The sequence below is a fragment of the Patagioenas fasciata genome, chromosome 14, assembly GCF_037038585.1.
Source record: "Patagioenas fasciata isolate bPatFas1 chromosome 14, bPatFas1.hap1, whole genome shotgun sequence".
Lineage (NCBI taxonomy): Eukaryota > Metazoa > Chordata > Aves > Columbiformes > Columbidae > Patagioenas > Patagioenas fasciata.
In genome coordinates this window covers 14,622,026-14,638,025 of record NC_092533.1, presented here as the reverse complement: position 1 = coordinate 14,638,025, position 16,000 = coordinate 14,622,026, and the positions used below count along the sequence as shown (strand labels likewise).

Genomic DNA, 16,000 nt, shown 5'->3' with positions numbered 1-16,000 from the left:
GGTCACAGCCAGGGACCTCATCACTGACACCAGGGAAAGGTGACATCTGGGCGAGTTAAGCTTGCAAGGGGACATTTGACCACAGTTCGGTGGACTAATGGCAAATGGAAGAAGCTGTATTTTTGCTTTCTTCATTAATTCAGAGTTCTCTATAGCATTTATTTTCCCACGGGTCAAAAGGACCTCTGGTCTTCAGGGAACAGTGGGCTGACAGAGGCTGTATTAACCTCCAGATTCTTTGAGAGAACAATCTTTTTCCCCCCCACTTCCATTCTGGACAGATTGTCATGGCAGCACTCTGCAACACTCGGTTGAGGAAGAAAACCGTAATAGAAAGAAAGAATAAGATACTTTCTAACATAAATTGCTTCTCTCCCTCCTCAAGCTATCCTAAGCTTTTTTTCTGTATGAAAAAAGAAATAGAGAGCTGTAATGCTTAAACTGTCTTTTCTTCATATTTTTATAGGTTTTGAGTAGTAATTAATAGATAGAAGAGATACCTACCAAGAGAATACTATCAGCTCAATTTAGTGGTTCGAGGACTTAAAAATATCTTAAAGCTACGGTAAACTCACATCTGTCTATAATTTTATTGAACATTTATTCTCAGAAGAAACAAAACACAGTGAAACACTGAATGTATGATACTGGCTTTCATTGGGGAAACAAATATATCTTCTGTGGCCATGTCCCTCAAAAAAAAGAAGCCGTGAGTCATTTTATGTCAGTGGAAGCCTGAAAGTGGTTGCCAAATTCAAATGGTGAAGTTTTCCGGCAGTTTTCTGCTGAAACCAAGATTGGAGAAAACTGCAAGCTGTTCTTATGCCTTTTATGAACTGTGAGCGTTAGACTGGTTCAGGCTTTGGTTACCTGTGTGTCTCTCAATCTTTCCACAAATGAGATTTAATTGCGTGTTGTTACTCTCGGGTTCTTGCAGCGAACCTGAGGACTGTCAGCCAGGTTTACACAACCGAGGGCTCTCTGATGCAGTAAAATCACACAGAAGTTTCTATTCTTTTCAGTGTCTAGAACACAGAGACTTGGGTATTCCCCAAATGCACTAAAGTTAGCAATAAAGGTTTAAAATGTTATCTGTGTTTAAATTGTATAGTTAGAAGGAATTGTCTCAATCACATTAAATCTACAGACTAAACTCACTATGATAGATTTTTCAGTGGAAACCTGTTTAAAATACACCCATAAATGAACTGGCCATTTTACCCCAGCGTGGCACCTCTGGGCACCCTCACACCCAGCACCTGTTACAAACACAGGACAGCCCTGACAACACACTATTTCAGTGTTTTTCAGCCTGCTGCAGATACTCAATTTGTAACTACCCGTGCATGGTGCAGGAAGCGAGAACACCCTGTGAGGCACAGAAACAATAATTCAGAACGGACACATCAATACCAAGGGGACGCTTCCACCCCCCGCCACATAACTGAACCTTGCAGCGGCCACCCGGCTTCCAGCACGGCTCCAATACCAGCTTCCCAGCTCTCCAAAGGTTCACCATTTCCCTAAAGGCTGGTTCTTCACTTCCCCAGGCAACGTCTGCTACAAAACGCAGAGTGTCAAGCAGAGTGTCGGGGATGTTGCCATAAGTCCCAGACTGGTTTGTCACTGCCATCGCCACACTCCTAACAAAGACACAGTTGGACACACAAAGCGCAGTAATTGAAAGCTGCCTGACAGGAAGGTGGGATGCTGTACCAAAAGGCAGGTGCCAGCCTTTAGGCACCCTCATCTGTCACATTTTTAAGCAAAAACAAGCGGGCAATGTTCACAAAGCTGCAATTGAAAAGAGAGTAGGTAAAAAAAGGCAGAACGTGTATGGTAGCACAGCTGTAGCACTAGCTCTGTAGCAGACACCTTTTTACAGGACAACCTGCATTTGATCTGGAAGATGTTAATTGAGATACTGTTGGACAAGCTTTTAGAACCCTCTCTCTCTCTCATCCCTGCTGAAAGCTGCTCCTGGGGCTCTCGCTGCCCGTGTTCCAGGCCTGGCCCTGGCACATCCCAACCACACAACCTGGGCTTGGGGTCCTCAGAAACTGCTGAGATGTGACAAATGCTATGAGAGAGTCTGTGGAACGGCAAGGCGAAAAATACGGAGAGAGGAAGGATTGCTGAGATGGCCAGCATTAGCAGCTCAAGAATCTGAGAGGGAGAACATAAACATGGAAAGGCACAAAATCTGAAAGGAGCAAATGCATGAGGGCTGGCAGGGATGGCTGGTGGTGACACACAGCAGCTCAGCCACCCCAGGGAGCTCCAGGGGACACCCCTCACCTGGCCGACTGGTGCCTGTGTGCCCAAAGCAGGTCCTGCGTGTCCTGCGAAGGCGGTGAGCACCCCGTCATCTCGAATCCCAGTGAGCTGCTGTGGGGGTGAGCCAGGAAATAGTTGCTTTACCTTTTAAATTTATGCCTATCCTTCTCACGGTACCGTTTATTCCATAGGAATGCAGCGACAAAACTGCTGGTTAACGTCTAGTAAAGCATAACGGAAATAGCTACAGATATAAACACAAGAAAACAGTTACTCCGCATACGCACTTACATTAAACGGGAGCAGGAGCAATAATAGAGATATAGGAAGATTTAGGCAGCTCTGAATCACCTCAAACTATAGGACCTTTCCCTTCTTAAGTGGAAAAACTTGTGTCTTTTCTGCTGCAGTTCTGAGTAGCATAATGGAAAGTGATGAAATCCAATAATTCCTAACGCATTTGTTATTCCAGTAACGATGATAATGACAACAGTATTCTGCATTTCAATAAGTCCATTAATTTTTAGCTTTCTACACCCATTCATGAACATAATTTCAAAACACTGATGTTTTAAAAGTAATACAGGTAAGCTCTTCACCGTCTCTTAATTCAACTACTCGCTTAACAAGAAAAAAAAATACTAGCAACAGTGCTATTTCAAGTCTATAAATCGTATAGTATAAATAATAGAATAATAAACTGAAATCTCTAAAATAATTTTGTTATCAGGCTACATGGAAATGTAAAAAATAGAAACCTAAATCAAAGCATTTGAGATGAGGTTTTTTTAAATAAAAAGTAATACCCTAAACAAACCTGCCTCACTCACTCATGCTGCCCGTTCACTCTGCACAACCCTAAACTTTAAAATGCCCCAACCAACAAGATCAGGAAAACACGCAATTATCTGCAATCTGTAAAAGCTTCTTTGAACCTGTGTGTATTTGAGTAGGAATACATCTAGACTGATTTTCTGAACCATCGTTACATATTCTGCTTTTGCAGTGTTTTCCTTCACCCTTTTTCCTTTCTTATCAGAGCCTACTACGGTAGCATGATAAAAATTACCTTTCTCCAATGTTTTTGGAATTTCTCCAAGAACATAGCCCAAATGCACATGAAGTCCTTGGGGATGCTTTTGACTGTGCTTTACTCAATTCTGTAAGATGCTTTTGATTTTTAGTTAGGTCCAGAATCTATCCATGCAGATGCCATTTATTCAGACAGTCCACAAAACCTTCCTGCAACCTTCACATGCAGGAACGAGGGAATGAAGGAGTCGGTTCCTGAGCCCTCAAACTCAGAGGACTAAACTATGTGCCTGTAGCCTTACAGTTTAAGCAAGTGGTAAGAGAAAGCCGCATTGGAGTGAGATATTTCATTGTTCCGAGTAGTTGTTCATTATGCTGAATATATCCTAGAAATTTGCATTAACAAAACAAAAAGAAATTTTGTTTCACTATTCTGTTCCAGCACCATGTATAAAGATATCAAAATATTGAGACATTATTCAAAATAGGCAGACAATAGCGGAGAGCGGCTGTAACTTCGAATCTCTACACATTCAGAAACTTCACGTTTACACGTTCAGTAGTTCTGCAGCGGATCTGGACACCCTACTATGGTAGGGCATTTGAATTCAGTATTAACTACACTTCAGATATTTAATTTCTTTCTTTGGGAAAAAAAAACCCAAAGATGTCAGCACTAAATCCTACTATCCACATACTCTTTTGCCTGTGCACAGCTCCCGTGTACTGCACTCGCTCCTTCACTGCCTGAGAAGCTGCAGCTATAAAAATGCCGAGCACGGATGTTTCTCTGCTATGACGCTCCATGATTTTGAGTTTGTGTGCTGCGTTGATGCAGACTGGGATACAGCTCACATTGCTACTCCATCCATTAATCTCCAGTTTCTGTCCGAGCTCACTCTCCTGCTCACCCAGAGTGATTGTGTTGGACCGGGAAAGAAAGAAATATAACTTAAACCCTAGGAGCAGGGAAATATTTTTAACAGCTACACAGTTCTTTCTAAAGCTAATGTTCAGGTTGCTCAGTCTTGAACATCAACTTTGTTTAAATGACCCATATTTGGACCACTGCTCTTATATTACAAGCCTGCAGATTTTCAAAGGAAACTGGTTTTGTGATCATCAGAAGAGTGACCCATCATCCTTTCTCCCAAAATACAGGACAAAAATTAGTGTGTTGCATTCCTCACTGAAGTCTAGTAACAGATCCTTCTGAGCACACTCAAAAAAAATATAGACATGCATTCAAAATTATCTTTACAACTAAAAGATCTTGACTGATAATATTTCAAAGTATGAGACTGATTATGAGACTGAAGTAGAAGACTAATTTCTATTTGATTTTGTCTTTTTTTTTTTTCTCTTGGATTAAGTATTATTAATTATAATGGTACCAACTAAATGAATATTGAGTACCAGAACAGGCATTAGTACATTAGGCAATCTCAGCCACCCATCCCTCCATGAAAGCTCTTCTGTTCTCCCCAGTTGCGATTCACTCCTTTTCACGGGGTGCCAGCAGCCGGCCCCGTGTGAGGTTCCCGCAGCAGAGGACTCTGGGGGTGTGGAGAGCGATGCCGACCGCCCTTGCACAGCCGAGCTGCTCCCCTCGCGCCCTCGGAGCATCTCCAGCTTTAAAGCACAGCGCTGCCTCTCTAGCAGGCTGGAAGTAATGAGACCCGCACCGAGAGGTTCAAAAGTAGTATTTCCATCATTCATCCCCTTTGAGAGCAATGATTAAAGCTGCAATAAAGGAACACCTCTTAACTGGAAAACGTAGAAACCAGCGCTTTGGAAAGGAGGAGGAGGAGATGGTTTGAAACAGACTGCAAGAGGACAATAAAAGTTAAAGAGCATTAAACAGCGGCTTTGAGCCTAAAGGTAAAGCAGCTAAGTACTGCACAAATGAACCATTAAAATAGCACCATAAAAATGCTACCGTGATGCATTACGGCATCCTTAAAAATATTTCAACCCTTCCATTACTGACCCTTATTTCAAAGAAAACAGAACAATTACACAGCCAGCCTAGGGGCTTGTTGGAGCCATAAAGAAGCAGCTGACTAGGGATGACACAGTCCATATTTGCTTGCCTTGGAGCAGAAACCAGCACACTAAAAATCAAACACAAATCAGTGGAAGTGTTCAAGGTCAGGCTGGTTGGGGCTTTCAGCAACCTGATCTAGGGAAGGTCTCCTCCAAGCCAAATCATTCTAGGATTCTATAATTCTAAAAAAGCATGATTAGCAACTCCGCCTAACATTTTGGAATCTCATAACTCCACTAAAAGCAACAAGCTACTGCAATACATCTGAGCATAATTATGTAAAAAATACAGAATCACAAAGGGTACATGGAGACTTAGTGTATAGGTGCCCAAGGAGGTCACAGCAAAAAGTGCAAGCAATAGAAGTTTACTTTACATCACAAGGAAAATAAAACAAACGTGATTAACCCCCATCAATATTGAAACAAGAGGTGGAGAAAGAATATATTTGGAAAAAATGCTGTCTCCAAGCAGTTTGAATTTAGTCCAAACTTCTTAAGACAGCAAGAGAAGGATGGGAAGGCAAGAAAAAAAAATTCTTACAAGAAAAAACAAACAAACAAAACAACACCCATACACACATTGTATTATACCATTATTTCAGTGCTCAGTACTGTTAGATAAAGAGACATCCGGAATCTAAAGTGCGATCTGAGCTGTGTAGTGCTGACATAGCACAATCCCTCCACACAGCTCAGGTACCCGTTTTTGTTTCATACTCAGTGACGTGACCACTTGCACGTTATTTCCATTTGAGAGGAGCATCTATGAAGGCAACTGAAACATGAAAACTAAAAGTTGTGAAACTCTTTCCTGACGAAGCGGGGGCGGTCAGTGCCGGCTTCGCCTCCTGAGCACCCCACTGCTGAGATTAATAAATTGACAACAAGAAAAAACTAAAGAGTAGTGCACTGTGAAGAAGAACTATAGGAGGGATCAATGTTTCACAACGAGGCAATGCTATACAGCAAAGGCTGAACTAAAAAGTTACCAAAAAGGTGTCCTCCTATTTTTTAGCTACTGGTATGAATTTAGATGAAATGCGAGTTTTAAAATGAAAGAATTACAGGCTAATTCGGAAAGTCTCCAATGATTCTGCAGGCATCCGTTACAGCAAAATTCGCTGCAAACCAGGAAAAAGAAAATAATCTTCTGAGTTAATATTCTGGTGATGAAACTTGTCATCAAGTCCTGTCAGGTGTGCAATTTCAGAAAAGAAGAAAAATCGATCCTGTAGCAACTCTGGAATAGTCTTAGAACACAGCAGTCCTGTCAGGATGTTTTCTAATATCTTAATGCTTGCCTACGACAAACCTCTCTATGGAAAAGCTCCAATTAACTGCCTGGTGTCTTGCAACCTCCAAAAATAACTGTATTCACAAGGTAACCTTTTGTCATCAACATGAATATATATATATATTCCCAGAGGGTTTATGAGAAAAAGAAGTGAAGACGAACCAAAGTTAGTAATGGAATGGATAGTTTCCAGTGATGTGAATAGGCACAGAATCGGAAAATAAAAACAGCCAGGAAAATGCCCAGTCCTGTTTCTCAGGGGTGCCAATATTATGACAAATAATCTTTCTGTGCATATCCCAAGGAACTGTGTTTGGTAAATTGAGACAAACTTAAGCCATCAGAAATGACATCCTTAAGGTACTGCTGTGCCCAAGAGCAATTTCATATGAACACAGAGGGACAAGGAACAGCAGGGGGTCACTCTACACTAGAATTAAAAGTTATAACACGGGCAATGAAGCACACAGCAACAATCAGCATGGGCTGACCAACATTTTTATCTTACAGTACTTTAGTAATAAATACCAAATCCAGGATGCCAAATTATAAATAGTAACAGATGTTCTCACAGAAGTAGCAGTTAAGAGTAGGGCTTCATTTTTTTTTTTTTCCTTTTTTTTGGTCAAAATTGGCTTCAAATGTTCAGTAAGTGAGAACCCCTTTTCTTTTTTTTGTTATGGACACCTCCGGCTTCAGATAACATGCACTTGCCCCCCCCGATTTCCTCCTGGCACCCGTGCTGTGCTCTAGCTAAGCCCGGACGGGGCACGGACTCCCCGCTCTGTTCATCTCTTTGTGTCCCTGCGGTGCTACGACCATGGATTAACTGCAGGATAACAACAGCCCAGGTGTTGTAAGCTTTAATGCAGCTACACCAGCTCCTCTCCGAGCTCCAAGCCAAAAGGCAGTCCTTAATCGACCTGGCTGAGACTGCGCGGTGGTGTAACTACACCGTACCTAGCTGCTCTGGGTGTAATCCAGCAGAGCAGCATTAAATTCCCAGAAGGCTGTAATTCAAATGTAATATCTCCGAAGCTGCGGCAACTAAGCAGCTGAAACCAGGGCAGGAGGCGGTGGCACGAGCTCCTCTACCCTTACGCTGTGTTTACAGCTCTCTGGGCAGCGAGAACACCCTCCTATTCCAATCACTTTTGTCAGCACCACAATGGCTAATTTTAAATTCTGGAAGATGAGCTCTGCCAGCTCTGCTATTTAAAGCACGAGTTAAATATGTTTGACATTCCATACCCCAAATGACAACAAACCAGAATATTTAGAACAGCAGCATGCCAGGCATTTATTTATTTATTTATCTGGCAGGCCTGAGTGCTGCACCTTTTCATTTATATGCAACCGTTTGCCCCACGGGCATCAAGCTGTTAACACGTACAGAAGAGATTAAAATGAGCTTGCACGCTAGATGAAATATAAATTAAAATTATAGTACTCTTGGTCTTGAATCTGGTATTTTTTTTTTTCTCAGTCTCACAAAATGCATAATTTCAAATGACTGTCTGTTATTTTGGGAAAGGCGAATTGTATAATTTTTCAGGAACACAGACAATATGAATGATAAGTTGTCTCCGAGCCTGCGTGTAAAATATGTTGTACTAATACTGTGAGTTATGTATACAAGGACAGTCCAAATGGATAAAAGGCTTTAAGATGGGACATATGAACACAGAGACATTCACCTGCCTATCTCCCAATGCAAAGCACATCAGAAGCTTGTAGGCATTCTAACGTCAGTAACTCCTAGCGCTGTGTCAGCCAAAAGCACCACCGACACACAGTGACCTAACCCCCATCTCCTAACGAGCCAAAGAGCTGTCTCATTTCTCATTCAGAGACGGGGGCAGTGGCATCATCCCAGGGTGTCCCTCCCCAGCACCCACCTGGTCTCCAGTGGGACGTTGCTGTTGAGCACCCAGCTGTCCTGCAGCTGCACGGACTCGGGGGTGGTGGCCAGGTCGTTGGGTGCTGGAGCGGGCGCGTGGATCTGGTTGCGGCGATTGGTGAGCGAGTTCCTGTTGAGGGAGTTGGCAGAGGAATGATGATGGGAGAGGGAATGGTTGTGAGGAGGAGGGAGCGGTGGTCTCAGCGTTGACTGGCTGTGATGATTTGAAGGGCCTAAAACAGAAAAGAACGGTAAATCACAAATGTGTGCTGACGATATTATTCTCCTTGGCATTTTCAAGGGACCACTTTCTAGAAAGAAGCCAAACCCCGCAAACAGAAAACTAAGCCTGGTGCCTTTTGGACCTGTAGGCATTAGAAGACGGTTAAGTCACATCAGTGATTATTATACACTAGAGATATCTAACAGTGTTTCGAGGTTGCACAGTTGGGATGTTCAGGAAGACTAAATTTAGATTTAAAACTACTTCTTTATGGATTGCCCCTGGAGAAAGACTCCTCTGTGGTGGAGCCAGGAGAGCCGTTCAGCTTGACCATTCTGTACGTCCACCCAGAGGAACTTTTTTCTCCCTCCTTCTATCAGGGACTCCAAGGAAATTAATGGATTAAAAATAGCTTTTGAGAATATGGTCTTTAGGCTTCCATAAAACTTAATCAGAGATCTCAATCTGCTTTCTCTCACTGTTATTTTACCAGTCAGCATCAAACAAACAGTATTTGTGCCGGTGAAAGAAGATTAAATTCCAAATATTAAAAGAGAGTAACAATGCAATTATGATAACTTTCATGTTCCTCCATGTGATCAGGATTTGACCTGTATTTTTCTACTCAGCAATGCCACAAACACACACCAAGACTTGACAATTATGCTACTCTTTCAGCCCCTTTCATTGATAAAAGTCAGATGATGTTTTTTAGAGATAAAGAATACATGCTTTTCTCATTCTTTGAATACTGACATGTTTGCATTGATAATGAAAATATTCTTTTCTAATCAATAAGGCAAGTGGATTAAAATAAAAAGCACATTAAAAGAAAATATAATAAGCAGGTGTCATTCTAGCATAGCCACTTTTCTAAACAGAAATGCAGAATAGTAAATAAGTTTAAGAGCAATTCCACATGTTGAAATACTCCTAATAAAAATAGTGAAAGAGATTAGAGAAAACAAACACTGTGTGTTATGAACTGCATGCTTTAGTCATTATATCAAGTTGTAGTTTTCTAGTGAACAATAACCAGAAAAAATAATACTAATGAAATTATAATTATAATGATGTACATTTGTTTTTATAAACTGAATCACATTCTGTACTTAATGAATCAAACAATAAAACATCACAAGGGGAAGCCATTTGCAGCTACACTGATCTATTTTTATATGAAACAACGAAGTGTAGAAACACTGCTGAACTCATCAATTAACTGTAAGTTAACCAATGCCTATATTTAACAGAAAAAACAAACCTGCCCCCAAAAAACAACCATCCATCCAAAGGGGGTTAATCCCAACTGAGAATCAGGCCACACAGCCAGGAACTGAAATCAGTGCATCGTTTCAGGCATCTGAATGCTGAAGTTCTTATCCAAACACCTTTCACAGTTCAGGAGGAGGTTTTAGGCTCTTCTGTTAAGCCATCCAAGGGAGAAGTCACCACCTCTTTCCTTTGCACAGGTCCAAGCCCAGCCACCTGAGCCGCAGCGGTGACCGTGCCCGCCTGGTCCCGGTGGCTCTCAGAGGGAGGTCACTGACCTTCTGACGCGGTTGTGCGGGCCTGGGGAAGCACCGGCTGATGAAGAACACACAGACAAGTTCCCTGGGATTGCACAAGGCAAGCTGAAATTGTCCTGTGCCAAGAAACTTCAAGAAGGGAATAATAATAAATTCTGTATCCTTCACATGCCGTTTTAAACCTGCACGGAAGTTTCTTTGTCTTGTTTGAATGTCTGTTGCCTGAATGCCCACCCTATGGAAGTGTCAATCGCTTTAAATACAAAGACAACTTTCATTCACAAACACATCCTAAATTTTAGAACCATCATACATGCTGCTCACCTCCCTATTCTTGCCTCAGGTATGTCCTACACAAGCTTGAATGAGAATGTTCAGCCTAGCAAACTTTGTGTTTAAAACTCCCATTTGGGTCTCCTAAAACACCAATGTCTAATCTACACGACGTCCGGTGCCGCTCTCCAACCGCACGTGGAGCAAGACACAGCGGGAAGAAAATGTGTTTGGACAATACCCATGCGCATAGAAGCTTAAGTGGAATTACCCTCCTAGTCTGTGTGCTGGCTTTAAACAAAGCCTGGATTTCCATAAGTGGATATTTATGAATGATAAAATACAAAAGCGTGCCCTTGTGTTAAAAATCACTTCAGAAGATTCATGTACTTCATATTTTTTCAACTTATGTTTGACGCAGCTTTTCCTTTTGGGGGATAAATATGGAACAGTCACACCCACATAAACAAAAAAGTTTTGCTTGGAGAGACACAGCAGTGCCAGCTGTATAAAGACTCTGAATCTTGCAACCACAAAATTGTAGAGGCTGTTCGGAAAAGTGAGCCAACTGCACATCAATAAGAATGAACAGAATTTCTGTAAGATTAAGGAAGCAAGAACTTAATTCAAGTTACCGTGAATTACTTTAATCTGCCTCAAGTCTCAGTTCACACACAGTAAATAAAACGTACCGCGCAAAATGAGCTGCGCAGAAGTAACTGAACATGCACTGCAGCTGCAAAACCTCAGAAAACTGCTGGAAGATCAATCTAGCAGCTAATATAGAATAATAAAACAAATACTGATAGCATCGTTATATATATATACACTTTAGTTTATATTAGAACATATAAAAGCTTACATACATAAAGAGTACTAACTAGGAAGCACGCATACACACTCATATATATATACATATGAGAGAGATAAAAGTTTAATATGCTGCTTCTTCATAAATCTGTTCAAATGAATCAAAAGCAGAAGCTGAACACCATTGAACTTGCCAGGGATATAAAATTGGATTCACATCTGAACATCTGAGCACTTCTTTATGAGTATCTTTGCCTAAATTAAAACTTCAACAGGAGTACCTGCAAATCTGCTGAGCTCACAAGTTCAGAAGAATAAATCACTTGTCCTGTAATAAAAGATTAGCAGCCTAAAGGATGGCACAACGTACCTTACAATACGACATGCTCTGCGGCCTCTTGCCGACTGCTTTATTATTTGGAAGCTTAAACACAGTAAGTGTCTTGATGGAGTACATCTGGCTTTTTATATCAGGAAAGAGATATTACTCTTGATATAGCAGTTGCCAACATTGGTTTTGGGAAAAATGTTGAAGTGATTATGCCTTTTCTCAATTATTAAATGAATTAGGGGGTTCATCAGAATACACTATACAAACTCAAACATTTAGGATTTAAAGAGAAGTCTCTTAAAACCACAGTGACAAGCAGGGGACTTGAAATTTGAAATGCTGGTGCCCTCCACGTTTTGGCTTTTTTTTTTTTTCAGTTTCCAATTTAAATTCACAAATAGACAAACATACCTAATTCTAATGAATTTTCACACACACTGATTGTGCTGAGCACTTCTGAAAAAATCAGGGCCTGATGACCACATAATCAACAGGCAATTCTTCAAGAGATCTTACTGCCGTCAAGAATATCAGCAACGCTCACTTCAAAAGTGCAAATGAGAAGCTGAGTGGAGACAAACTGCCTTCTATTTAAGAATACAAAGTCTGAGCTACGTATCTTTGAAGTAATCGTAAGCTATCCAATTGACTTATTTGGGTTTAATCAGAACCAAAATGCTAACAAAGAAAAAAATAAAAATGCTCTGTTCATTCTTTTATCCAGTAAAACAATTAAACAAAGCGGACTAACACATTGGTAAATTCAGCTAAAGAAAGATGCAAAATAGCATTTTCCTATTTAAAAAGGAACAAAAAAGAAAAACCCACCAAAAAACACAACGTAATTCCATCACTAAGCTGTTCCCTACTATTGCAGAGGGAGGGAAGGACCGGGGACCGGCTCTGGATGTCACCACCTGACAGATACAGCAGCAATGGCTCCTGAGCGCACGCTTCCCAACGCCACTGCTCAGCTGTTCCTGCGGCTCAGATGTTTCCTGCTATGCCAACTGAAACTTCACATCTGCTTTAACATGGTCAAATTGTTTTTCAAGTTTTTCCAAGGCTTTGGTACACTTAACACGCGCACTAAATCCACGTAGCGCAACGATCTGAGGAGAACAAGTTAATCCCCCGCCTCGGAGATTAAATTCAAAGCAGAATCAGCAGCATCCCTAATCTAAGCAAAGCAATCATTTCCCTGCATCCCAGTTCTTTGTCAATACTACCTCAAAAAAAGTAACGTAGATTTTATCTTAGTTGTGCTGAATTAGCCTCTGTGCCATGATTAAACGCTAAAGAAACATAGAAACACCTCCTGATCAATCCTTTTCACAAAAGGACTAAAAGAAAAAAATCACATTTTTTTCTAAAATAAACAATGATGCAGCTATTTCCTTATACATCTAAACAACACAAACATCGAACGCAAAAAGATAACAAAGCTGATACATTGAAAGCAAAAAATTAATAAAGTAAACCCACAGAAAATCCTTCTTAGCCCACATTAGAAACCCAGTCTTTGGGGTTCCTAGTTCTTCTTTCAAATAACTCTAACCACACCGTCCTCTCAAGGAAACCACATCATCCGGTATCACAATGAGTGAAAGGTTTTTCGCAGAACCACAGGGCCACCTTCCAAGCTAAATTCATCTTCAAAGGCAGATCCCATTACTCAGAGTCGGGAAGAAAAGAAAGCAATGAAACACCTAGGAATATAAAACAGCATCTCCAGGAGCTGCCGCCTCCATGGCCAGTGTCACAGGGGACTTCAGCCCTCAGCCGAGTTTGGTGGGGTGGGACCAGGGTTCCTTCCCAAGCAATACAGATCCTGTTTTAAGCTATGTCTGTTTCAGTTCTTCTCTTTCTTTGCTTTAATTCTCTATATTATTTTGTGCAAGGCCATAGTTAAATGGAATCTAAATGTTCTGGAAATGTTTTCAACATATGCTGTAAAGAAGCAAGTTATCTCGCTCATAACCATGGGTATCATTAACTCTCTCTCTTGTTGTTGTAAACCCCAAACATTTGCCAGGTGTTCCATCTTTTGTCCGCATGTTTTTACAGTGTTTGAGGCAAGAATAGGTTGAATGACTGGCTGTCATCCCAGACTGTACATTTCAAACTGAGAATTCAGTAAACGTGTGGTATAAAATTGTAAGTCACTTATCAGTCTCTGCCAGTGCACTGCAGTCATCTCCTCAGCACAATATTAGAATACAAAATTAAACGTTGCTGTGGCAAAACAGAAACAACGAAAAAACAAACAAAAATACTCCATTGCTTACCCACAATAGCCAGATAATCACAGAGAAAGGGACAGGTGGTTTAATGGATAAAGCCTAAGACTTTGTCACAGTTTCGATATCCTACCCTGACTGAGCCAACCCTTGAGCGATTGCAGCCGAATCACTTGTTATCTACAAGCGTCTTTATGCCCATCCTTTGCAGGAGTGCTGCAGGCAGATCCCCTCACGGCTGACACAGCCATCGGACACAGCCGCACACGGGCCGGCCCGACACGGTGTCTGCAGCTCCCGCGGCCATCGCGGGGAGGCAGAAGCTGCAGCCCCCGCAGCGACTCTGCCAGACCCGAGGCGTCGCTGTGCAGAGAGCAAATACTGCTCCGTCACGCTGCCAAAACCAGAGGTGCCGACATGCTCCCTGCAGATGTCCTAGCGCATCAGCCTGCTCGCAGCAGGAATATGAGCTTGTTCCCAGCATTGCTGGAGCCAGAGAAATCACAGGTTTGGTCTTTGTGCCTGATGAGTAGGCCGCTTGTGATAAAGTGCTGTGCATAATGAAGGCAAAGACACAGGAACCCTCACCAGGAGTCCAGCCTGAGGGATTCATTTTATAACCAATTTTCTCAAGTGAGGGTCACCTACAAAAAGGTTAAAAACCACTGGCCTACAAAACAGTATTATCTGAGGTACCATGTACTAATTATATTTGCTGAAATACATCACTTAAATATTCATTATCACACTGCATGAGGTGCACTAGCTGCATAAACCAGTGGCAAAACACATCACTTCAATAATAACGTTTATGTGGACACAGTGTCCTGTGATACTTTTCTATATGTGTGTATATATAAAGATAGGCATACTATTTCCATTTTTACATATCATAAAAATGAGTCACAGAGGTTAAAGAGTCTTCTTTCCAATTAAAAAACAATCCACGCATTTCACATCTTTTCCAATCAGCTTTTTCATTTAGTTTTTCAATGATGAAATAGATATAAACATATTTCAGGGAGACTAAGTGTGTATTTATCTTCTTTAGCTTACATATATAACTTGTCTGAAGGAGGCACTAATGTACGAAGAACTACAAAGAAAAGCATATATATATTTCTAAGCAATAAAGCTCTTCATTTCCATCATAATTACGCTGGACCATTTTAGTGTGGAATGCCAAATGCAGGTCTACATACCTCTTTCTGCAGAATAGGAAGAGTTGAACCCTATCTAGAGACTTACTGTTCTGGTTTTGGCTGGGATTGACTTAATCTTCTCCTTAGTAGCTGTCATAGTGCTGTGGTTTGGATGTAATAGGAGAAGATTGTTGATAACACGCTGATGTTTTGATTGCTGCTAAGCAATGTTTATACCAAGTCAAGGCCTTTTCAGCCATGCAGAAGCAGCTGGGAGGGGGCACAGCTGGGACAGCTGACCCAAGTGGCCAAAGGGATATTCCAGACCACAGGGCACCACACTCAGTAGAGAAACCAGGTACAACTGGCCAGAGGACTGCAGATCAGGAACCAGCTGGGCGTTGGTGACGCGCAGCGAGCAGCTGCACCGTGCATCACTTGTTCTATACATGCTATTATTATTTCCCCTTTCTGCCCTACTAAACCGTCTTTCTCTTAACCCACAAGGTTTACCTTTTTCTTTTTCCAATTCTCTCCCCCAACCCAGTGCAGGGGGGAGTGAGCGTACGGCTGTGTGTGGTGGTGAGCTGCCTGCTTAATTAAACCACAACACTTCTACAAACCTTCTCCAAACCTTACACAAACCCTCTCCAAACCTTACATGGTCTGACACACCGAGAATCACACCAAAAAGAAAGTGAAGACATACGTTTTTCTAAGCAACATACAGAAACTTCTGAACAGAAATATTTAGGCCAGCAGTGTCAGCCTGGTGACATTTTCCGGATAGGAGTACAGCTTGAAAACTGCTGTTTCCCTGCATGGTCCAAGGGGGAGCCTGAAAATTTTCATAGTGACATAAGGATAATCGTACTGCAATTTCCAGTTCATTGCGAGTCT

The 16,000-nt window shown here is 41.6% G+C and overlaps 1 protein-coding gene across 18 annotated transcripts in view; it reads right to left on the bottom strand.

Moving 5' to 3' along the window:
* The window catches only part of TENM2 (teneurin transmembrane protein 2), a 629,416-nt gene that overhangs the window by 159,733 nt on the left and 453,683 nt on the right, over positions 1–16,000 (bottom strand). For all 18 annotated transcript variants that reach the window (XM_071814801.1, XM_071814803.1, XM_071814804.1 and 15 more), the window contains one exon: positions 8,551–8,785. In XM_071814801.1, the coding sequence (XP_071670902.1) occupies positions 8,551–8,785 (235 nt within the window). The remainder of the gene's footprint in view (positions 1–8,550; positions 8,786–16,000) is intronic.